This window comes from Oncorhynchus kisutch, linkage group LG4, assembly GCF_002021735.2.
Source record: "Oncorhynchus kisutch isolate 150728-3 linkage group LG4, Okis_V2, whole genome shotgun sequence".
Lineage (NCBI taxonomy): Eukaryota > Metazoa > Chordata > Actinopteri > Salmoniformes > Salmonidae > Oncorhynchus > Oncorhynchus kisutch.
In genome coordinates, this window is record NC_034177.2 from 1,825,816 (window position 1) to 1,852,744 (window position 26,929).

At 44.7% G+C, this 26,929-nt stretch overlaps 1 protein-coding gene across 1 annotated transcript in view; it reads left to right on the top strand.

Annotated features, from left to right (window-relative positions):
• Positions 1-26,929, top strand: part of atp10a (ATPase phospholipid transporting 10A) — a 146,105-nt gene that overhangs the window by 67,192 nt on the left and 51,984 nt on the right. The window contains exons 10-11 of the mRNA XM_031822278.1: positions 1,478-2,042; positions 16,728-16,831. Coding sequence (XP_031678138.1) covers positions 1,478-2,042; positions 16,728-16,831 — 669 coding nt within the window. The remainder of the gene's footprint in view (positions 1-1,477; positions 2,043-16,727; positions 16,832-26,929) is intronic.

Genomic DNA, 26,929 nt, shown 5'->3' on the forward strand with positions numbered 1-26,929 from the left:
GGAGATGTAGAATAGTCACATCTAGTCATGGAGATGTAGAATAGTCACATCTAGTCATGGAGATGTAGAATAGTCACATCTAGTCATGGAGATGTAGAATAGTCACATCTAGTCATGGAGATGTAGAATAGTCACATCTAGTCATGGAGATGTAGAATAGTCACATCTAGTCATGGAGATGTAGAATAGTCACATCTAGTCATGGAGATGTGGAATAGTCACATCTAGTCATGGAGATGTAGAATAGTCATGGAGATGTAGAATAGTCACATCATGTCATGGAGATGTAGAATAGTCATGGAGATGTAGAATAGTCACATCTAGTCATGGAGATGTAGAATAGTCACATCTAGTCATGGAGATGTAGAATAGTCACATCTAGTCATGGAGATGTAGAATAGTCACATCTAGTCATGGAGATGTAGAATAGTCACATCTAGTCATGGAGATGTAGAATAGTCACATCATGTCATGGAGATGTAGAATAGTCATGGAGATGTAGAATAGTCACATCTAGTCATGGAGATGTAGAATAGTCACATCTAGTCATGGAGATGTAGAATAGTCACATCTAGTCATGGAGATGTAGAATAGTCACATCTAGTCATGGAGATGTAGAATAGTCACATCTAGTCATGGAGATGTAGAATAGTCACATCTAGTCATGGAGATGTAGAATAGTCACATCTAGTCATGGAGATGTAGAATAGTCACATCTAGTCATGGAGATGTAGAATAGTCACATCTAGTCATGGAGATGTAGAATAGTCACATCTAGTCATGGAGATGTAGAATAGTCACATCTAGTCATGGAGATGTAGCATAGTCACATCTAGTCATGGAGATGTAGCATAGTCACATCTAGTCATGGAGATGTAGCATAGTCACATCTAGTCATGGAAATGTAGCATAGTCACATCTAGTCATGGAGATGTAGCATAGTCACATCTAGTCATGGAGATGTAGCATAGTCACATCTAGTCATGGAGATGTAGCATAGTCACATCTAGTCATGGAGATGTAGCATAGTCACATCTAGTCATGGAGATGTAAATCATTAGAATAGTCACATCTTAGATCTAGAGCCATTTCACTTTCCTACTGTTTCTCGTTTGTTTCCCTTGTCCTTTAGTAACGGTCTTATTCACACAATGCCCTTGAGCCTCAGCCAGGCCATCAGGGTTTTATGCCAGACTGTATGCCTAAGAGTTGGCCTTATCTGTGGCCAGATGCCTGGTGCTGTCCCTCAGCACCCGAGGGAGACAGATAGTGAGAGGGGGACATGTCTCTCTCCCTCTGTCTCCCTCCCTCCCTCCCTCCGGTGTGGATGAGATTTGAGCTAATGTTTCCAACCCTCTGTCCCTCTGTCTCAGGTGCGGATGAGGTTTGGGCTAATGTTTCCAACCCTCTGTCCCTCTGTCTCAGGTGCGGATGAGGTTTGGGCTAATGTTTCCAACCCTCTGTCCCTCTCTCTCAGGTGCGGATGAGGTTTGGGCTAAAGTCCCCAGTGAAGACTATCGAGGACTTCATCAAGCGCTTTACCTCCAGCCGTCTCACCTCCAACTCCAACAGCAGCAGCTCTTCCAGCCTCAACCGCTCCTCCCACCGCGATTGTTCCAGTGTCCTCTCCTCCCCCTCTGCCGAGAGCACCCTGACTAAATTAGATGAGGAGCATCACCTTGGAGGTCCGGTGGGTTTGGAACATGCCTTCTCCCCTGTCCCTCCTCACACTACCGAGGGAGAGCCCGGGGCCCTAGAGGAAGGAGAGCTCCGCTACGAGGCAGAGTCACCTGACGAGGCTGCCCTGGTGTATGCGGCGCGTGCCTACAAGTGTTCTCTGGTTGGCCGGCTACCTGATCAGGTGACGGTGGAGCTACCTGACCTGGGGAAGCTAAGCTTTGAGCTGCTCCACACTCTGGGGTTTGACTCCACCAGAAAGAGGATGTCTGTGGTGGTGAGACACCCGCTAACAGATCAGATCACCGTCTACACTAAAGGAGCTGACTCTGTCATCATGGACCTCATCACACTGCCATCTACAGGTAGGAGGACCTCACAGCAGGACAGGGGATGGGTGGTAGGGGGACTGGTCACTATGATGCATGACTTTATTAGGTAGAATCTCACCTACAGTGCCTTCAGAAAGTAAACATACCCCTTGACTTATTCCACATTTTGTTGTGTTACAGCCTGAATTGAAAACAACTTGTCACCATCTGCACACCTCATCATGACAAAGTTTAAACATGTTTTTAGAATATTATATTAAATAGAATATATTATATATATATAATATATTATAATATTTAAGTATTCACACACCTGAGTCAATACTTTGTAGAAGCACCTTTGTGAGTCTTTCTGGGTAAGTCACATAAGAGTTTTGCACACCTGGATTGTACAATATTTCAGCATTATTCTTTCCGAAACGTATTCTTGCTCTGTCATATTGGTTGCCGATCATTGCTAGGCAACCATTGTAAAGTCTTGCCGTAGATTTAAATCAAAACTGTAGCTCGGCCACTCGGGAACATTCACTGTCTTCTTGTTTAGCAACTCCAGTGTAGATTTGGCCTTGTGTTTTAGGTTTTTGTCCTGCTGAAAGGTGAATTCATCTCCCAGTGTCTGCTGGAAAGCAGACTGAAAAAGGTTTTCCTCTAGGATTTTGCCTGTGCTTACCTCCATTCTGTCCAGGGGTGGTACTGAGGAGATACAGTTGATGTCAGAAGTTTATATGCACTTAGGTTGGAGTCATTAAAACTCGTTTTTCAACCACTCCACAAATTTCTTGTTAACCTCGATATGTGGGATGCGTCCCACCTCGCCAACAGCCAGTGAAAGTGCAGGGCTCCAAATTCAAAACAGCAAAAATGTCATAATTACAATTCCTCAAGCATACAAGTATCTTACACCATTTTAAAAATAAAATTCTCGTTAATCCAACCACAGTGTCTGATTTCAAAAAGGATTTACAGCGAAAGCACCACAAACAATTATGTTAGGTCACCACCAAGCCACAGAAAAACACAGCCATTTTTCCAGCCAAAGAGGGGAGTCACAAAAAGCACAAATAGAGATAAAATGAATCACTAACCTTTTGATGATCTTCATCGGATGACACTCATAGGACTTCATGTTACACAATACATGTATGTTTTGTTCGCTAAAGTGCATATGTATATCAAAAAAATCTCATTTTACATTGGTGCGTTACGTTCAGTAGTTCTAAAACATTGATTTTGCAGAGAACTACATCAAGTTACAGAAAAAGCAAACCATGCAATAATCTGAGTACAGCTTTCAGACAACAAGCAGCCAAAAAGATAACCGCCATATTGGGTAGTCAACATTACTCAGAAATAGCATTATAAATATTCACTTACCTTTGATGATCTTCATCAGAATGCACTCCCAGGAATCTCAGTTCCACCATAAATGTTTGATTTGTTCGATAATGTCCATCATTTATGTCCAAATAGCCTCTTTGTTAGGGCGTTTGGTAAATAAATCCAAACGCGCGTTCAGGTCCAGCCAACGTTGGACGAAAAGTTCAAAAAGTTATATTACAGGTCGTAGAAACATGCCAAACTAAGTATAGAATCAATCTTTAGGATGTTTTTAACATAAATCTTCAATAATGTTCCAACCGGAGAATTCCATTGTCTGTAGAAAAGCAATGGAACGAGAGCTAACTCTCTCGTGACCGCGTGTCATGGGCCCAAGGCACTCTGCCAGACCACTGTCTAAAACAGCCCTCATGAGCCCCTCCTTTATAGTAGAATCCTCAAACAAGTTTCTAAAGACGGTTGACATCTAGTGGAAGCCTTAGGAAGTGCAACATAAGCAATATCACACTGTATCTACAATAGGGGCTGAGTAAAAAAAAAGAAAAATACAAGCCTCAGATTTCCCACTTCCTGGTTGGATTTTTCTCAGGTTTTTGCCTGCCATATGAGTTCTGTTATACTCACAGACATCATTCAAACAGTTTTAGAAACTTCAGAGTGTTCTCTATCCATTACTACTAATACTATGCATCTATTATCATCTGGAACAGAGTAGCAGACAGTTTAGACTGGGCACCTTATTCATCCAAGCTACTCAATACTGCCCCCATGTCACCAATAAGTTAACATACTATAGTTTTGGCAAGTCGGTTAGGACATCTACTTTACACAAGTAATTTTTCCAACAATTGTTTACAGACAGATTATTTCCCTTATAATTCACTGTATCACAATTCCAGTGGGTCAGAAGTTTACATACACTATGTTGACTGTGCCTTTAAATAGCTTGGAAAATTCCAGAAAAAATTATGTAATGGCTTTAGAAGCTTCTGATAGGCTAATTGACATCATTTGAGTCAATTTGAGGTGTACCTGTGGATGTATTTCAAGGCCTACCTTCAAACTCAGTGCCCCTTTGCTTGACATCATGGGGAAATCAAAAGAAATCAGCCAAGACCTCAGGAAAAAACTGTAGACCTACACAGGTGTGGTTCATCCTTGAGAGCAATATCCAAACGCCTGAAGGTACCACGTTCATCTGTACAAACAATAGTACACAAGTATAAACACCATGGAACCAAGCAGCCGTCATACCGCTCAGGAAGGAGACGCGTTCTGTCTCCTAGAGATGAACGTACTTTGGTGCGAAAAGTGCAAATCAATCCCAGAACAGCAGCAAAAGACCTTGTGAAGATGCTGGAGGAAGCAGGTACAAAAGTATCTATATCCACAGTAAAACAAGTCCTATATCGACATAACCTGAAAGGCTGCACAGCAAGGAAGCCACTGCTCCAAAACCGCCATAAAAAAGCCAGACTACGGTTTGCAAACTGCACATGGGGACAAAGATCATACTTTTTGGAGAAATATCCTCTGGTCTGATGAAACAAAAATAGAACTGTTTGGTCATAATGACCATCGTTATGTTTGGAGGAAAAAGGGAGATGCTTGCAAGCTGAAGAACACCATCCCAACCTTGAAGCACGAGGGTGGCAGCATCATGTTGTGGGGGTCCTCTGCTGCAGGAGGGACTGTTACACTTCACAAAATAGATGGCATCTTGAGGAAGGAAAGTTATGTGGATATATTGAAGCAACATCTCAAGACATCAGTCAAGAAGTTAAAGCTTGGTTACAAATGGGTCTTCCAAATGGAAACTGACCCCAAGCATACTTCCAAAGTTGTGGCAAAATGGCTTAAGGATAACAAAGTCAAGGTTTTGGAGTGGCCATCACAAAACCCTGACTTCCATCCTATTGAAAATTTGTGGGCAGAACTGAAAAAGCGTGTGCGAGCAAGGAGGCCTACAAACCTGACTCAGTTACACCAGTTCTGTCAGGAGGAATGGGCCAAAATTCACCCAACATATTGTGGGAAGCTTGTGGAAGGCTACCCGAAATGTTTGACCCAAGTTAAATAATTTAAAGTCAATGCTACCAAATACTAATTGAGTGTATGTAAACTTCTGACCCACTGGGAATGTGATGAAAGAAATAAAAGATGAAATAAAGAATTCTTTCTACTATTATTCTGACCTTTCACATTCTTAAAATAAATTGGTGATCTTAACGGACCTAAGACAGAATTTTTTTACTATGATTAAATGTCAGGAATTGTGAAAAACTGAGTTTAAATGTATTTGGCTAAGATGTATGTAAACTTCCGACTTCAACTGTATTTTGCATTATTACTTTAGTGTCTTGTTGCAAACAGGATGCATGTTTTGGAATATTTTTATTCTGTACAGGCTTACTACTTTTCACTCTGTCAATTAGGTTAGTATTGTGGAGTAACTACAATGTTGTTGATCCATCCTCAGTTTTCTCTTATCACAGCCATTAAACTCTGTGACCGTTTTAAAAGTCACCATTGGCCAAATGGTGAAATCCCTGAACATTTTCCTTCCTCTCCGGCAACTGAGTTAGGAAGGACACCTGTATTTTTTGTACTGACTGGGTTTATTGATACACCATCCAAAGTGTAATTAATAACTTCACCATGCTCAAACTTCACCATGCTCATTTGAGACAAAGTCCGCTTGGTTCCTACCTGATATAGGGGATGAGGCCCAGCAGGTTCCTACCTGATATAGGGGATGAGGCCCGCCTGGTTCCTACCTGATATAGCGGATGAGGCCCAGCAGGTTCCTACCTGATATAGGGGATGAGGCCCGCCTGGTTCCTACCTGATATAGGGGATGAGGCCCGCCTGGTTCCTACCTGATATAGGGGATGAGGCCCAGCAGGTTCCTTGCAGATATTTTTTTTTATTTTTTTTTATTTCACCTTTATTTAACCAGGTAGGCTAGTTGAGAACACCTTTATTTAACCAGGTAGGCCAGTTGAGAACACCTTTATTTAACCAGGTAGGCTAGTTGAGAACACCTTTATTTAACCAGGTGGCTAGTTGAGAACACCTTTATTTAACCAGGTAGGCTAGTTGAGACCACCTTTATTTCACCAGGTAGGCTAGTTGAGAACAAGTTCTCATTTGCAACTGCGACCTGGCCAAGATAAAGCATAGCAGTGTGAGCAGACAACAAAGAGTTACACATGGAGTAAACAATTAACAAGTCAATAACACAGTAGAAACCAAAGGGGGAGTCTATATACACTGTGTGCAAAAGGCATGAGGAGGTAGGCAAATAATTACAATTTTGCAGATTAACACTGGAGTGATGAATGATCAGATGGTCATGTACAGGTAGAGATATTGGTGTGCAAAAGAGCAGAAAAGTAAATAAATAAAAACAGTATGGGGATGAGGTAGGTGAAAAAGGGTGGGCTATTTACCAATAGACTATGTACAGCTGCAGCGATCGGTTAGCTGCTCAGATAGCTGATGTTTGAAGTTGGTGAGGGAGATAAAAGTCTCCAACTTCAGCGATTTTTGCAATTCGTTCCAGTCACAGGCAGCAGTACTGGAGTACTGGAACGAAAGGCGGCCAAATGAGGTGTTGGCTTTAGGGATGATCAGTGAGATACACCATATAGGGGATGAGGCCCGCCTGGTTCCTTGCAGATATAGGGGATGAGGCCCGCCTGATTCCTTGCAGATATAGGGGATGAGGCCCGCCTGATTTCTTGCAGATATAGGGGATGAGGCCCGCCTGGTTCCTTCCAGATATAGGGGATGAGGCCCGCCTGATTCCTTACAGATATAGGGGATGAGGCCTGGCCGATTTCTTGCAGATATAGGGGATGAGGCCCGCCTGGTTCCTTCCAGATATAGGGGATGAGGCCCTCCTGGTTCCTTGCAGATATAGGGGATGAGGCCCGCCTGGTTCCTTACTGATATAGGGGATGAGGCCCGCCTGTTTCCTTCCTGATATAGGGGATGAGGCCCAACAGGTTTATTCCAGATATAGGGGATGAGGCCCGCCTGGTTCCTTCCTGATATAGGGGATGAGGCCCGCCTGGTTCCTTCCTGATATAGGAGATGAGGCCCAGCAGGTTTATTCCTGATATAGAGAATGAGGCCCAGCAGGTTTATTCCTGATATAGGGGATGAGGCCCGCCTGGTTTATTGTTGTACTATTGTTTGTACAGATGAACGTGGTACCTTCAGGCGTTTGGATATTGCTCTCAAGGATGAACCACACCTGTGTAGGTCTACAATTTTTACCTGAGGTCTTGGCTGATTTCTTTTGATTTCCCCATGATGTCAAGCAAAGAGGCACTGAGTTTGAAGGTAGGCCTTGAAATAGGCCCAGCAGCTTTATTCCTGATATAGGGAATGAGGCCCAGCAGGTTTATTCCTGATATAGAGAATGAGGCCCAGCAGGTTTATTCCTGATATAGAGAATGAGGCCCAACAGGTTTATTCCTGATATAGAGAATGAGGCCCAACAGGTTTATTCCTGATATAGAGAATGAGGCCCAGCAGGTTTATTCCCTATATAGAAAATGAGGCCCAACAGGTTTATTCCTGGCTGTTGTAGGAGGGAAATATATAGTAGAGTAGGTCTAAAAATCCTTAAGGGCGAAGGTCTACACACACACACGCACACATGTCGTTAGTCAGCCAGGAACACAGAGCTACAGAGGCACTTTTTCACTAATTCTGTGTACACACCATCACTAGACACCTGTCCATGGTTGCTTAGCAAGTCAGTATTCAGTGAGCTTTTGTGACAGGCTTTTTAAGACATGGTACCCCATACAGTGTGACCCTGCCAGTAAATGCAACAGGGTTTCTGTGATGAATCAAAAACTTTGTCCTTACCCTGCAATAATGTATTCAGTATTGGACCTGTGTGTATGCTCTTCATTAATGAAGGCAGGTTGAACTGTAGTAGAAAGTTATCATTGTATCACCTTGAATAAAGGACCTTGGTAACCTCTGTAAATCAAGAGAAAGTGGTGCTTTTTTATTCTGGCATCTTTACTCAGTTACTCTGAAACAATCCTGGATTCATTTGTGAACGATGATATTGATTTTTCCAGTCCCAAATGGCACCCTATTCCCTAAACAGTTCTTTACTTTTGACCAGGGCCCATAAGGGGTTGCCATTTGGGACACAACCTAGGTGTTAGAGCTGAACGTCCATCATTTGAACGGTCCTCTGTAGCCAATCTCACAGGCTTTTTACCAAGTGAAAATTCAGGATGTGTGGGACCATTTTGTAGTTTAGTTTAGAGTGAGGCAAGTTTTTTGGGACAGAGTTCTTAGTCTTACCCCTAGCCCAGCTCCTCTGAATAGTGTCAAATATTTGTTTAAATATCTTACCCAAGATGAACTACAGCCTGTTGTTTCCAATGGGAGCAGAATAAACCAGGAGGTGGGCAGAGAGGAGCTGGCGAGATCCTATTGGCTCATTATGGCACGTATTCACATATTTCCGTTAGGGAATGCGTACTCCCCCGAAGTGCACGTGTGCAATAACTCAATTTGCCCCTTGCACTCTACAAAACTTAGTTCACTCTGGTCGTAACCGATTCAAGATTTGGTAAGAGAGAACTGTGTTGAGATTAAATGTTTGATAGATGAGAACACTTGCAGAATGTCGGCCAAAATCCATCTTTCCCAATGGCCAGCCACTTGGCTTCCTCTCATCACCATATTTGGGGGTGACTGGAAATGCCAACGGGATGCTTCACATTTATATGCCATCTCGGTCCAAGGATTTTTACTGATCCCCCAGCCCAGCTCTGAATAGTTCTACCCTGTGCCTCAGCCCCCAGCCCAGCTCTGAATAGTTCTACCCTGTGCCTCAGCCCCCAGCCCAGCTCTGAATAGGCCAACCCTGTGCCTCAGCCCCCAGCCCAGCTCTGAATAGGCCAACCCTGTGCCTCAGCCCCCAGCCCAGCTCTGAATAGGCCCCTCAGCCAGGCTCTGAATAGGCCCCCCAACCCAGCTCTGAATAGGCCCCTCAACCCAGCTCTGAATAGGCCCCCCAGCCCAGCTCTGAATAGGCCCCCAGCCCAGCTCTGAATAGGCCCCCCAGCCCAGCTCTGAATAGCCCCCCCAGCCCAGCTCTGAACCCTGTGCCTCAGCCCCCAATCCAGCTCTGAATAGGCCTCTCAGCCCTCAGCCCAGCTCTGAATAGGCCTCTCAGCCCAGCTCTGAATAGGCCTCTCAGCCCTCAGCCCAGCTCTGAATAGGCCTCTCAGCCCTCAGCCCAGCTCTGAATAGGCCTCTCAGCCCTCAGCCCAGCTCTGAATAGGTCCCTTAGCCCCCAGCACAGCTCTGAATAGGCCCCCCAGCCCCAGCCCAGCTCTGAATAGCCCCCCCAGCCCCCAGCCCAGCTCTGAACCCTGTGCCTCAGCCCCCAATCCAGCTCTGAATAGGCCTCTCAGCCCTCAGCCCAGCTCTGAATAGGCCTCTCAGCCCTCAGCCCAGCTCTGAATAGGCCCCCCAGCCACCAACCCAGCTCTGAATAGGCCCCCCAGCCCCCAGCCCAGCTCTGAATAGCCCCCCCAGCCCCCAGCCCAGCTCTGAACCCTGTGCCTCAGCCCCCAATCCAGCTCTGAATAGGCCTCTCAGCCCTCAGCCCAGCTCTGAATAGGCCTCTCAGCCCTCAGCCCAGCTCTGAATAGGCCCCTCAGCCCAGCTCTGAATAGGCCCCTCAGCCCAGCTCTGAATAGGCTCCTCAGCCCAGCTCTGAATAGGCTCCTCAGCCCAGCTCTGAATAGGCTCCTCAGCCCAGCTCTGAATAGGCTCCTCAGCCCAGCTCTGAATAGGCTCCTCAGCCCAGCTCTGAATAGGCTCCTCAGCCCAGCTCTGAATAGGCTCCTCAGCCCAGCTCTGAATAGGCTCCTCAGCCCAGCTCTGAATAGGCTCCTCAGCCCAGCTCTGAATAGGCCTCTCAGCCCTCAGCCCAGCTCTGAATAGGCCTCTCAGCCCTCAGCCCAGCTCTGAATAGGCCTCTCAGCCCTCAGCCCAGCTCTGAATAGGTCCCTTAGCCCCCAGCACAGCTCTGAATAGGCCCCCCAGCCCCCAGCCCAGCTCTGAATAGCCCCCCCAGCCCCCAGCCCAGCTCTGAACCCTGTGCCTCAGCCCCCAATCCAGCTCTGAATAGGCCTCTCAGCCCTCAGCCCAGCTCTGAATAGGCCTCTCAGCCCTCAGCCCAGCTCTGAATAGGCCCCCCAGCCACCAACCCAGCTCTGAATAGGCCCCCCAGCCCCCAGCCCAGCTCTGAATAGCCCCCCCAGCCCCCAGCCCAGCTCTGAACCCTGTGCCTCAGCCCCCAATCCAGCTCTGAATAGGCCTCTCAGCCCTCAGCCCAGCTCTGAATAGGCCTCTCAGCCCTCAGCCCAGCTCTGAATAGGCCCCTCAGCCCAGCTCTGAATAGGCCCCTCAGCCCAGCTCTGAATAGGCTCCTCAGCCCAGCTCTGAATAGGCTCCTCAGCCCAGCTCTGAATAGGCTCCTCAGCCCAGCTCTGAATAGGCTCCTCAGCCCAGCTCTGAATAGGCTCCTCAGCCCAGCTCTGAATAGGCTCCTCAGCCCAGCTCTGAATAGGCTCCTCAGCCCAGCTCTGAATAGGCTCCTCAGCCCAGCTCTGAATAGGCTCCTCAGCCCAGCTCTGAATAGGCTCCTCAGCCCAGCTCTGAATAGTCCTACCCTGTGCCTCAGCTCCCAGCCCAGCTCTGAATAGTCCTACCCTGTGCCTCAGCTCCCAGGCCAGCTCTGAATAGTCCTACCCTGTGCCTCAGCCCCCAGCCCAGCTCTGAATAGGCCAACCCTGTGCCTCAGCCCCCAGCCCAGCTCTGAATAGGCCAACCCTGTGCCTCAACCCCCAGACCAGCTCTGAATAGGCCCCTCAGCCAGGCTCTGAATAGGCCCCCAACCCAGCTCTGAATAGGCCCCTCAACCCAGCTCTGAATAGGCCCCCCAGCCCAGCTCTGAATAGGCCCCCCAGCCCCCAGCCCAGCTCTGAATAGCCCCCCAGCCCCCAGCCCAGCTCTGAACCCTGTGCCTCAGCCCCCAATCCAGCTCTGAATAGGCCTCTCAGCCCTCAGCCCAGCTCTGAATAGGCCTCTCAGCCCTCAGCCCCAGCTCTGAATAGGCCTCTCAGCCCTCAGCCCAGCTCTGAATAGGTCCCTTAGCCCCCAGCACAGCTCTGAATAGGCCCCCCAGCCCCCAGCCCAGCTCTGAATAGCCCCCCCAGCCCCCAGCCCAGCTCTGAACCCTGTGCCTCAGCCCCCAATCCAGCTCTGAATAGGCCTCTCAGCCCTCAGCCCAGCTCTGAATAGGCCTCTCAGCCCTCAGCCCAGCTCTGAATAGGCCCCCCAGCCACCAACCCAGCTCTGAATAGGCCCCCCAGCCCCCAGCCCAGCTCTGAATAGCCCCCCAGCCCCAGCCCAGCTCTGAACCCTGTGCCTCAGCCCCTAATCCAGCTCTGAATAGGCCTCTCAGCCCTCAGCCCAGCTCTGAATAGGCCTCTCAGCCCTCAGCCCAGCTCTGAATAGGCCCCCCAGCCACCAACCCAGCTCTGAATAGCCCCCCCAGCCCCCAGCCCAGCTCTGAACCCTGTGCCTCAGCCCCCAATTCAGCTCTGAATAGGCCTCTCAGCCCTCAGCCCAGCTCTGAATAGGCCTCTCAGCCCTCAGCCCAGCTCTGAATAGGCCCCTCAGCCCAGCTCTGAATAGGCCCCTCAGCCCAGCTCTGAATAGGCCCCCAACCCAGATAAGCACATTTTTACTGACTTATTTAGGCTTGACATAACAAAGGAGTTGAATACTTTTTGACTCAAGATATTTGACAAAAAAAAATTGAAGATTGAAAATTGAAAAATATAATTCCACTTTGGCTTTATGGGGTATTGTGTGTGTGTGTGTGTGGGTCAGTGACACATCTCAATTTAATAAATGTTTAAATTCGGTCAATAACACAACAATGTGGCGTGAATACTCTCTGAACTTGAATACTCTCTGAACTTGAATACTCTCTGAACGTGAATACTCTCTGAACGTGAATACTCTGAACGTGAATACTCTCTGAACGTGAATACTCTCTGAACGTGAATACTCTCTGAACGTGAATACTCTCTGAACGTGAATACTCTCTGAACGTGAATACTCTGAATGTGAATACTCTCTGAACGTGAATACTCTGAACGTGAATACTCTCTGAACGTGAATACTCTGAACGTGAATACTCTCTGAACGTGAATACTCTCTGAACGTGAATACTCTCTGAACGTGAATACTCTCTGAACGTGAATACTCTGAACGTGAATACTCTCTGAACGTGAATACTCTCTGAACGTGAATACTCTCTGAACGTGAATACTCTCTGAACGTGAATACTCTGAACGTGAATACTCTGAACGTGAATACTCTCTGAACGTGAATACTCTGAACGTGAATACTCTGAACGTGAATACTCTCTGAACGTGAATACTCTGAACGTGAATACTCTGAACGTGAATACTCTGAACGTGAATACTCTGAACGTGAATACTCTGAACGTGAATACTCTGAACGTGAATACTCTCTGAACGTGAATACTCTGAACGTGAATACTCTCTGAACGTGAATACTCTGAACGTGAATACTCTCTGAACGTGAATACTCTGAACGTGAATACTCTCTGAACGTGAATACTCTCTGAACGTGAATACTCTCTGAACGTGAATACTCTCTGAACGTGAATACTCTCTGAACGTGAATACTCTCTGAACGTGAATACTCTCTGAACGTGAATACTCTCTGAACGTGAATACTCTCTGAACGTGAATACTCTCTGAACGTGAATACTCTCTGAACGTGAATACTCTGAACGTGAATACTCTGAACGTGAATACTCTGAACGTGAATACTCTGAACGTGAATACTCTGAACGTGAATACTCTGAACGTGAATACTCTGAACGTGAATACTCTGAACGTGAATACTCTGAACGTGAATACTCTCTGAACGTGAATACTCTGAACGTGAATACTCTCTGAACGTGAATACTCTGAACGTGAATACTCTCTGAACGTGAATACTCTGAACGTGAATACTCTCTGAACGTGAATACTCTCTGAACGTGAATACTCTCTGAACGTGAATACTCTCTGAACGTGAATACTCTCTGAACGTGAATACTCTCTGAACGTGAATACTCTCTGAACGTGAATACTCTCTGAACGTGAATACTCTCTGAACGTGAATACTCTCTGAACGTGAATACTCTCTGAACGTGAATACTTCTGAACGTGAATACTCTGAACGTGAATACTCTCTGAACGTGAATACTCTGAACGTGAATACTCTGAACGTGAATACTCTGAACGTGAATACTCTGAACGTGAATACTCTCTGAACGTGAATACTCTGAACGTGAATACTCTCTGAACGTGAATACTCTGAACGTGAATACTCTCTGAACGTGAATACTCTCTGAACGTGAATACTCTCTGAACGTGAATACTCTGAACGTGAATACTCTCTGAACGTGAATACTCTGAACGTGAATACTCTCTGAACGTGAATACTCTCTGAACGTGAATACTCTCTGAACGTGAATACTCTCTGAACGTGAATACTCTCTGAACGTGAATACTCTGAACGTGAATACTCTCTGAACGTGAATACTCTGAACGTGAATACTCTCTGAACGTGAATACTCTCTGAACGTGAATACTCTCTGAACGTGAATACTCTGAACGTGAATACTCTCTGAACCGTGAATACTCTCTGAACGTGGAATACTCTCTGAACGTGAATACTCTCTGAACGTGAATACTCTCTGAACGTGAATACTCTCTGAACGTGAATACTCTCTGAACGTGAATACTCTCTGAACGTGAATACTCTCTGAACGTGAATACTCTCTGAACGTGAATACTCTCTGAACGTGAATACTCTCTGAACGTGAATACTCTCTGAACGTGAATACTCTCTGAACGTGAATACTCTCTGAACGTGAATACTCTCTGAACGTGAATACTCTCTGAACGTGAATACTCTCTGAACGTGAATACTCTCTGAACGGGAATACTCTGAACGTGAATACTCTCTGAACGTGAATACTCTGAACGTGAATACTCTCTGAACGTGAATACTCTCTGAACGTGAATACTCCTGAACGTGAATACTCTCTGAACGTGAATACTCTCTGAACGTGAATACTCTCTGAACGTGAATACTCTCTGAACGTGAATACTCTCTGAACGTGAATACTCTCTGAACGTGAATACTCTCTGAACGTGAATACTCTGAACGTGATACTCTCTGAACGTGAATACTCTCTGAACGTGAATACTCTCTGAACGTGAATACTCTGAACGTGAATACTCTGAACGTGAATACTCTGAACGTGAATACTCTCTGAACGTGAATACTCTCTGAACGTGAATACTCTCTGAACGTGAATACTCTCTGAACGTGAATACTCTGAACGTGAATACTCTCTGAACGTGAATACTCTGAACGTGAATACTCTCTGAACGTGAATACTCTGAACGTGAATACTCTCTGAACGTGAATACTCTCTGAACGTGAATACTCTCTGAACGTGAATACTCTCTGAACGTGAATACTCTCTGAACGTGAATACTCTCTGAATGTGAATACTCTCTGAACGTGAATACTCTCTGACCGTGAATACTCTCTGAACGTGAATACTCTGAACGTGAATACTCTGAACGTGAATACTCTCTGAACGTGAATACTCTCTGAACGTGAATACTCTCTGAACGTGAATACTCTCTGAACGTGAATACTCTGAACGTGAATACTCTCTGAACGTGAATACTCTCTGAACGTGAATACTCTGAACGTGAATACTACGTTTTCTGTTTGAAAATGAAAATAAAATCTTACAAAAAAACTAAAATCAGTCACTACCTGCCTGAAGGACAATTAGCAAAACATTTTAATGTCAAGTCATGGAATGTAGGCTTACATTGAACAGCACACATTGGCTGCTACTGTAGAATAACTATTGGCTGTTTCATAGAATAGCTATTGGCTGTTTCATAGAATAACTATTGGCTGTTTCATAGAATAGCTATTGGCTGTTTCATAGAATAACTATTGGCTGTTTCATAGAATAACTATTGGCTGTTTCATAGAATAACTATTGGCTGTTTCATAGAATAGCTATTGGCTGTTTCATAGAATAACTATTTCCATGTGAAGGTGGTATGATGGTAAGCCACTCTTATAGGTCTACATTATGATCAGAGAACCACAGAAGCCTAGTTGGCCACAACTGCCTCACGCCGGAAGTTGTAGAGAACATTCAAGTTTCTGCTCAGCAGACCTGAAATTTGGTCAGTGCTGAAAAAACCCATTGGATGATTAAGTCAGAACAAGGTGAGGTTGGCAGCCTCCCGTGAGGCTCCCGTCAGGCTCCCGTCAGGCTCCCGTGAGGCCTCCAGACAGAGTTTTCGACTATTATCTGCAGAAAAATATGGAAACATTCAATGAAGATGTTGAATCCTCACTGTAGGAACAATAGGGTAGTAGAGAGAGACTCATTCTGGTCCAAAATATAATAAAAGAAAACCGATTTAATGTCATAAATGCTAATGTCATACTTGGCAATACATTCATTGCAGTAACACTGTAAATATGTTAAAAATTGCTTTTAATGTTCTTTAACTCAGAAAGTAGTCCTGATCATAATCGCCAAGACAATATCCAAAACAACTAACACACTGAATTCATACCTTTTCACTTATTTCAATTGTCTTCTTACTCATTTTACCAATCTGGTAAAGTCGTTAAAGTGTTCAATCATTTAGCTGTGTATTTCAGATTAAATTAGAATGTACCAGAGGAGGTCGTTCTGCACAAACTATTTCAGGGGCATGTCCCCCCCGGACTCCCACATCCCAGAACTCCCTGACTGGCTACTTTTATATTTACTTACTTACAGAAAGCACTATAGACAGCACAAACAGATCTGGGACCAAGCTAAGTCAACAATAGGTTCACTGTAGCAAAGCTATCATATTTTGACTTGACCAAATGGACAAGAAGAAATGTTGTCATACCACTGAAACTTCTGGATGCCAGAGGCTCGATTGAACAGGGAGGGAATGACTCTAATTACAGCGAAATGAATAGTCTCAGTTGAAACCAGACTCTCAGAGCTGAGTCAGAAGCAGCGTGTGGACTGGTTGTGGTGACGTTATAGAGGAAACTGTTACTGAATAGCACTTTAGAAGTTTCCTAAATGTTTGGTGATGTGTGAAGTAACTTTCCTGCCAGATACGTTAAAGGGAGTTGATGATGATGATGCAAACTTCCATTTATTTAATTCATTCATCTTTCACTTTTCAGATGATTCCAAAGGGAAACGCCAAAGAAAGATCCTATACAAGACCCAGAATTACCTGAACCTCTATGCTGCTGATGGTCTTCGTACTCTCTGCATCGCTAAAAAGGTAACACAGCTTCAGCAATACGACAATACATCTTCAACAACTAATAGGACTTTAAACTCAGGGCCTGGGCCTAAAGCAAGGAGAACTGACTCTTTAGTGGACTGGAAAACATTCAGTAGTGGACTGGAAAACATTCTGTAGTGGACTGGACAACATTCTGTAGTGGACTGGAAAACATTCAGTAGTGGACTGGACAACATTCAGTAGTGGACTGGACAACATTCAGTAGTGGACTGGGAAACATTCTGTAGTGGACTGGAAAACATTCTGTAGTGGACTGGAAAACATTATGTAGTGGACTGGACAACATTCTGTAGTGGACTGGAAAACATTCAGTAGTGGACTGGAAAACATTCTGTAGTGGACTGGACAACATTCTGTAGTGGACTGGAAAACATTCAGTAGTGGACTGGAAAACATTCTGTAGTGGACTGGACAACATTCTGTAGTGGACTGGACAACATTCTGTAGTGGACTGGACAACATTCTGTAGTGGACTGGACAACATTCTGTAGTGGACTGGACAACATTCTATAGTGGACTGGAAAACATTCTGTAGTGGACTGGAAAACATTCTGTAGTGGACTAGAAAACATTCAGTAGTGGACTGGACAACATTCTGTAGTGGACTGGACAACATTCAGTAGTGGACTGGACAACATTCAGTAGTGGACTGGAAAACATTCTGTAGTGGACTGGAAAACATTCTGTAGTGGACTGGAAAACATTCAGTAGTGGACTGGAAAACATTATGTAGTGGACTGGACAACATTCTGTAGTGGACTGGAAAACATTCAGTAGTGGACTGGAAAACATTCTGTAGTGGACTGGACAACATTCTGTAGTGGACTGGACAACATTCTGTAGTGGACTGGACAACATTCTGTAGTGGACTGGACAACATTCAGTAGTGGACTGGACAACATTCAGTAGTGGACTGGACAACATTCAGTAGTGGACTGGACAACATTCAGTAGTGGACTGGGAAACATTCTGTAGTGGACTGGAAAACATTCTGTAGTGGACTGGACAACATTCTGTAGTGGACTGGACAACATTCTGTAGTGGACTGGACAACATTCTGTAGTGGACTGGACAACATTCTGTAGTGGACTGGACAACATTCTGTAGTGGACTGGAAACATTCTGTAGTGGACTGGAAAACATTATGTAGTGGACTGGACAACATTCTGTAGTGGACTGGAAAACATTCAGTAGTGGACTGGAAAACATTCTGTAGTGGACTGGACAACATTCTGTAGTGGACTGGAAAACATTCAGTAGTGGACTGGAAAACATTCTGTAGTGGACTGGACAACATTCTGTAGTGGACTGGACAACATTCTGTAGTGGACTGGACAACATTCTGTAGTGGACTGGACAACTTCTGTAGTGGACAACATTCTGTAGTGGACTGGACAACATTCTGTAGTGGACTGGACAACATTCTGTAGTGGACTGGACAACATTCTGTAGTGGACTGGACAACATTCTGTAGTGGACTGGACAACATTCTGTAGTGGACTGGAAAACATTCTGTAGTGGACTGGAAAACATTCTGTAGTGGACTAGAAAACATTCAGTAGTGGACTGGACAACATTCTGTAGTGGACTGGACAACATTCAGTAGTGGACTGGACAACATTCAGTAGTGGACTGGAAAACATTCTGTAGTGGACTGGAAAACATTCTGTAGTGGACTGGAAAACATTCAGTAGTGGACTGGAAAACATTATGTAGTGGACTGGACAACATTCTGTAGTGGACTGGAAAACATTCAGTAGTGGACTGGAAAACATTCTGTAGAGGACTGGACAACATTCTGTAGTGGACTGGAAAACATTCAGTAGTGGACTGGAAAACATTCTGTAGTGGACTGGACAACATTCTGTAGTGGACTGGACAACATTCTGTAGTGGACTGGACAACATTCTATAGTGGACTGGAAAACATTCTGTAGTGGACTGGAAAACATTCTGTAGTGGACTGGAAAACATTCTGTAGTGGACTGGACAACATTCTGTAGTGGACTGGACAACATTCTGTAGTGGACTGGACAACATTCTGTAGTGGACTGGACAACATTCTGTAGTGGACTAGAAAACATTCTGTAGTGGACTGGACAACATTCTGTAGTGGACTGGACAACATTCTGTAGTGGACTGGACAACATTCTGTAGTGGACTAGAAAACATTCTGTAGTGGACTGGACAACATTCTGTAGTGGACTGGACAACATTCTGTAGTGGACTGGACAACATTCTGTAGTGGACTGGAAAACATTCAGTAGTGGACTGGAAAACATTCTGTAGTGGACTGGACAACATTCTGTAGTGGACTGGACAACATTCTGTAGTGGACTGGACAACATTCTGTAGTGGACTGGACAACATTCTGTAGTGGACTGGACAACATTCTGTAGTGGACTGGACAACATTCTGTAGTGCACTGGACAACATTCTGTAGTGGACTGGACAACATTCTGTAGTGGACTGGAAAACATTCTGTAGTGGACTGGAAAACATTCTGTAGTGGACTGGAAAACATTATGTAGTGGACTGGACAACATTCTGTAGTGGACTGGAAAACATTCAGTAGTGGACTGGAAAACATTCTGTAGAGGACTGGACAACATTCTGTAGTGGACTGGAAAACATTCAGTAGTGGACTGGAAAACATTCTGTAGTGGACTGGACAACATTCTGTAGTGGACTGGACAACATTCTGTAGTGGACTGGACAACATTCTATAGTGGACTGGAAAACATTCTGTAGTGGACTGGAAAACATCTGTAGTGGACTGGAAAAACATTCTGTAGTGGACTGGACAACATTCTGTAGTGGACTGGACAACATTCTGTAGTGGACTGGACAACATTCTGTAGTGGACTGGACAACATTCTGTAGTGGACTAGAAAACATTCTGTAGTGGACTGGACAACATTCTGTAGTGGACTGGACAACATTCTGTAGTGGACTGGACAACATTCTGTAGTGGACTAGAAAACATTCTGTAGTGGACTGGACAACATTCTGTAGTGGACTGGACAACATTCTGTAGTGGACTGGACAACATTCTGTAGTGGACTGGAAAACATTCAGTAGTGGACTGGAAAACATTCTGTAGTGGACTGGACAACATTCTGTAGTGGACTGGACAACATTCTGTAGTGGACTGGACAACATTCTGTAGTGGACTGGACAACATTCTGTAGTGGACTGGAAAACATTCTGTAGTGGACTGGAAAACATTCTGTAGTGGACTGGAAAACATTCTGTAGTGGACTGGACAACATTCAGTAGTGGACTGGACAACATTCTGTAGTGGAATGGAAAACATTCAGTAGTGGACTGGAAAACATTCAGTAGTGGACTGGACAACATTCTGTAGTGGACTGGAAAATATTCTGCAGTGGACTGGAAAACATTCAGTAGTGGACTGGACAACATTCAGTAGTGGACTGGACAACATTCTGTAGTGGACTGGACAACATTCTGTAGTGGACTGGACAACATTCTGTAGTGGACTGGACAACATTCTGTAGTGGACTGGACAACATTCAGTAGTGGACTGGACAACATTCTGTAGCGGAATGGACAACATTCTGTAGCGGAATGGAAAACATTCTGTAGCGGACTGGACAACATTCTGTAGCGGACTGGAAAACATTCTGTAGCGGACTGGAAAACATTCAGTAGCGGACTGGACAACATTCAGTAGTGGACTGGACAACATTCTGTAGTGGACTGGAAAACATTCAGTAGTGGACTGGAAAACATTCAGTAGTGGACTGGAAAACATTCAGTAGTGGACTGGACAACATTCAGTAGTGGACTGGACAACATTCTGTAGTGGACTGGAAAACATTCTGTAGTGGACTGGACAACATTCTGTAGTGGACTGGACAACATTCTGTAGTGGACTGGACAACATTCTGTAGTGGACTGGACAACATTCTGTAGTGGACTGGACAACATTCAGTAGTGGACTGGACAACATTCAGTAGTGGACTGGAAAACATTCTGTAGTGGACTGGAAAACATTCTGTAGTGGACTGGACAACATTCTGTAGTGGACTGGAAAATATTCTGCAGTGGACTGGAAAACATTCAGTAGTGGACTGGACAACATTCAGTAGTGGACTGGACAACATTCTGTAGTGGACTGGACAACATTCTGTAGTGGACTGGACAACATTCTGTAGTGGACTGGACAACATTCTGTAGTGGACTGGACAACATTCAGTAGCGGACTGGACAACATTCTGTAGCGGAATGGACAACATTCTGTAGCGGAATGGACAACATTCTGTAGCGGACTGGACAACATTCTGTAGCGGACTGGAAAACATTCTGTAGCGGACTGGAAAACATTCAGTAGCGGACTGGACAACATTCAGTAGTGGACTGGACAACATTCTGTAGTGGACTGGAAAACATTCAGTAGTGGACTGGAAAACATTCAGTAGTGGACTGGACAACATTCAGTAGTGGACTGGACAACATTCAGTAGTGGACTGGACAACATTCTGTAGTGGACTGGACAACATTCTGTAGTGGACTGGACAACATTCTGTAGTGGACTGGACAACATTCTGTAGTGGACTGGACAACATTCTGTAGTGGACTGGACAACATTCTGTAGTGGACTGGACAACATTCTGTAGTGGACTGGACAACATTCTGTAGTGGACTGGACAACATTCAGTAGTGGACTGGAAAACATTCTGTAGTGGACTGGAAAACATTCTGTAGTGGACTGGACAACATTCTGTAGTGGACTGGACAACATTCTGTAGTGGACTGGACAACATTCTGTAGTGGACTGGAAAACATTCAGTAGTGGACTGGAAAATATTCTGCAGTGGACTGGACAACATTCTGTAGTGGACTGGAAAACATTCTGTAGTGGACTGGAAAACATTCTGTAGTGGACTGGACAACATTCAGTAGTGGACTGGAAAACATTCTTTAGTGGACTGGAAAACATTCTGTAGTGGACTGGAAAACATTCTGTAGTGGACTGGACAACATTCTGTAGTGGACTGGACAACATTCTGTAGTGGACTGGACAACATTCTGTAGTGGACTGGACAACATTCTGTAGTGGAATTTAAAACATTCAGTAGTGGAATGGAAAATATTCTGTAGTGGACTGGAAAACATTCTGTAGTGGACTGGAAAACATTCAGTAGTGGACTGGACAACATTCTGTAGTGGACTGGACAACATTCTGTAGTGGACTGGACAACATTCTGTAGTGGACTGGACAACATTCTGTAGTGGACTGGACAACATTCTGTAGTGGACTGGACAACATTCTGTAGTGGACTGGAAAACATTCAGTAGTGGACTGGAAAACATTCAGTAGTGGACTGGACAACATTCAGTAGTGGACTGGACAACATTCAGTAGTGGACTGGACAACATTCTGTAGTGGACTGGACAACATTCTGTAGTGGACTGGACAACATTCTGTAGTGGACTGGAAAACATTCTGTAGTGGACTGGGCAACATTCTGTAGTGGACTGGACAACATTCTGTAGTGGACTGGACAACATTCAGTAGTGGACTGGACAACATTCTGTAGTGGACTGGACAACATTCAGTAGTGGACTGGACAACATTCAGTAGTGGACTGGAAAACATTCAGTAGTGGACTGGAAAACCTTCTGTAGTGGACTGGAAAACATTCAGTAGTGGACTGGACAACATTCAGTAGTGGACTGGAAAACATTCAGTAGTGGACTGGAAAACATTCAGTAGTGGACTGGACAACATTCAGTAGTGGACTGGACAACATTCAGTAGTGGACTGGAAAACATTCAGTAGTGGACTGGACAACATTCAGTAGTGGACTGGACAACATTCTGTAGTGGACTGGACAACATTCTGTAGTGGAATGGAAAACACTCAGTAGTGGACTGGAAAACATTCTGTAGTGGACTGGAAAACATTCTGTAGTGGACTGGAAAACATTCTGTAGTGGACTGGACAACATTCTGTAGTGGACTGGACAACATTCTGTAGTGGACTGGACAACATTCTGTAGTGGACTGGAAAACATTCTGTAGTGGACTGGACAACATTCTGTAGTGGACTGGAAAACATTCTGTAGTGGACTGGACAACATTCTGTAGTGGACTGGAAAATATTCTGTAGTGGACTGGAAAACATTCTGTAGTGGACTGGACAACATTCAGTAGTGGACTGGACTACATTCTGTAGCGGAATGGACAACATTATGTAGTGGACTGGAAAACATTCAGTAGTGGACTGGAAAACATTCAGTAGTGGACTGGAAAACATTCTGTAGTGGACTGGACAACATTCAGTAGTGGACTGGACAACATTCTGTAGTGGACTGGAAAACATTCAGTAGTGGACTGGAAAACATTCAGTAGCTGACTGGACAACATTCAGTAGTGGACTGGACAACATTCTGTAGTGGACTGGACAACATTCTGTAGTGGACTGGACAACATTCTGTAGTGGACTGGAAAACATTCTGTAGTGGACTGGACAACATTCTGTAGTGGACTGGACAACATTCTGTAGTGGACTGGACAACATTCTGTAGTGGACTGGACAACATTCAGTAGTGGACTGGAAAACATTCAGTAGTGGACTGGACAACATTCAGTAGTGGACTGGAAAACATTCAGTAGTGGACTGGAAAACCTTCTGTAGTGGACTGGAAAACATTCAGTAGTACACTGGACAACATTCAGTAGTGGAGTGGATAACATTCTTTAGTGGACTGGAAAACATTCTGTAGTGGACTGGACAACATTCAGTAGTGGACTGGACAACATTCAGTAGTGGACTGGACAACATTCAGTAGTGGACTGGAAAACATTCAGTAGTGGACTGGAAAACATTCAGTAGTGGACTGGAAAACATTCTTTAGTGGACTGGAAAACATTCTGTAGTGGACTGGACAACATTCTGTAGTGGACTGGACAACATTCTGTAGTGGACTGCACAACATTCAGTAGTGGACTGGAAAACATTCAGTAGTGGACTGGAAAACATTCAGTAGTGGACTGGAAAACATTCAGTAGTGGACTGGAAAACATTCAGTAGTGGACTGGGCAACATTCAGTAGTGGACTGGACAACATTCTGTAGTGGACTGGACAACATTCTGTAGTGGACTGGAAAACATTCAGTAGTGGACTGGAAAACATTCTGTAGTGGACTGGAAAACATTCTGTAGTGGACTGGAAAACATTCTGTAGTGGACTGGACAACATTCTGTAGTGGACTGGACAACATTCTGTAGTGGACTGGAAAATATTCTGTAGTGGACTGGAAAACATTCTGTAGTGGACTGGAAAACATTCTGTAGTGGACTGGAAAACATTCTGTAGTGGACTGGACAACATTCAGTAGTGGACTGGACTACATTCCGTAGCGGAATGGACAACATTATGTAGTGGACTGGAAAACATTCAGTAGTGGACTGGAAAACATTCTGTAGTGGACTGGAAAACATTCTGTAGTGGACTGGACAACATTCAGTAGTGGACTGGACAACATTCTGTAGTGGACTGGACAACATTCAGTAGTGGACTGGACAACATTCAGTAGTGGACTGGACAACATTCAGTAGTGGACTGGACAACAGTCAGTAGTGGACTGGACAACATTCTGTAGTGGACTGGAAAACATTCTGTAGTGGACTGGAAAACATTCAGTAGTGGACTGGACAACATTCTGTAGTGGACTGGACAACATTCTGTAGTGGACTGGACAACATTCTGTAGTGGACTGGACAACATTCTGTAGTGGACTGGACAACATTCTGTAGTGGACTGGACAACATTCTGTAGTGGACTGGAAAATATTCTGTAGTGGACTGGAAAACATTCTGTAGTGGACTGGAAAACATTCTGTAGTGGACTGGACAACATTCAGTAGTGGACTGGACTACATTCTGTAGCGGAATGGACAACATTATGTAGTGGACTGGAAAACATTCTGTAGTGGACTGGAAAACATTCTGTAGTGGACTGGAAAACATTCTGTAGTGGACTGGACAACATTCAGTAGTGGACTGGACAACATTCTGTAGTGGACTGGAAAACATTCAGTAGTGGACTGGAAAACATTCAGTAGCTGACTGGACAACATTCAGTAGTGGACTGGACAACATTCTGTAGTGGACTGGACAACATTCTGTAGTGGACTGGACAACATTCTGTAGTGGACTGGAAAACATTCTGTAGTGGACTGGACAACATTCTGTAGTGGACTGGACAACATTCTGTAGTGGACTGGACAACATTCTGTAGTGGACTGGACAACATTCAGTAGTGGACTGGAAAACATTCAGTAGTGGACTGGACAACATTCAGTAGTGGACTGGAAAACATTCAGTAGTGGACTGGAAAACCTTCTGTAGTGGACTGGAAAACATTCAGTAGTACACTGGACAACATTCAGTAGTGGAGTGGATAACATTCTTTAGTGGACTGGAAAACATTCTGTAGTGGACTGGACAACATTCAGTAGTGGACTGGACAACATTCAGTAGTGGACTGGACAACATTCAGTAGTGGACTGGAAAACATTCAGTAGTGGACTGGAAAACATTCAGTAGTGGACTGGAAAACATTCTTTAGTGGACTGGAAAACATTCTGTAGTGGACTGGACAACATTCTGTAGTGGACTGGACAACATTCTGTAGTGGACTGCACAACATTCAGTAGTGGACTGGAAAACATTCAGTAGTGGACTGGAAAACATTCAGTAGTGGACTGGAAAACATTCAGTAGTGGACTGGAAAACATTCAGTAGTGGACTGGGCAACATTCAGTAGTGGACTGGACAACATTCTGTAGTGGACTGGACAACATTCTGTAGTGGACTGGAAAACATTCAGTAGTGGACTGGAAACATTCTGTAGTGGACTGGAAAACATTCTGTAGTGGACTGGAAAACATTCTGTAGTGGACTGGAAAACATTCTGTAGTGGACTGGACAACATTCTGTAGTGGACTGGACAACATTCTGTAGTGGACTGGACAACATTCTGTAGTGGACTGGAAAACATTCTGTAGTGGACTGGAAAACATTCTGTAGTGGACTGGAAAACATTCTGTAGTGGACTGGACAACATTCAGTAGTGGACTGGACTACATTCCGTAGCGGAATGGACAACATTATGTAGTGGACTGGAAAACATTCAGTAGTGGACTGGAAAACATTCTGTAGTGGACTGGAAAACATTCTGTAGTGGACTGGACAACATTCAGTAGTGGACTGGACAACATTCTGTAGTGGACTGGACAACATTCAGTAGTGGACTGGACAACATTCAGTAGTGGACTGGACAACATTCAGTAGTGGACTGGACAACAGTCAGTAGTGGACTGGACAACATTCTGTAGTGGACTGGAAAACATTCTGTAGTGGACTGGAAAACATTCAGTAGTGGACTGGACAACATTCTGTAGTGGACTGGACAACATTCTGTAGTGGACTGGACAACATTCTGTAGTGGACTGGACAACATTCTGTAGTGGACTGGACAACATTCTGTAGTGGACTGGACAACATTCTGTAGTGGACTGGAAAATATTCTGTAGTGGACTGGAAAACATTCTGTAGTGGACTGGAAAACATTCTGTAGTGGACTGGAAAACATTCTGTAGTGGACTGGACAACATTCAGTAGTGGACTGGACAACATTCTGTAGTGGACTGGACAACATTCAGTAGTGGACTGGACAACATTCAGTAGTGGACTGGACAACAGTCAGTAGTGGACTGGACAACATTCTGTAGTGGACTGGACAACATTCTGTAGTGGACTGGACAACATTCTGTAGTGGACTGGACAACATTCTGTAGTGGACTGGACAACATTCTGTAGTGGACTGGAAAATATTCTGTAGTGGACTGGAAAACATTCTGTAGTGGACTGGAAAACATTCTGTAGTGGACTGGACAACATTCAGTAGTGGACTGGACTACATTCTGTAGCGGAATGGACAACATTATGTAGTGGACTGGAAAACATTCAGTAGTGGACTGGAAAACATTCTGTAGTGGACTGGAAAACATTCTGTAGTGGACTGGACAACATTCAGTA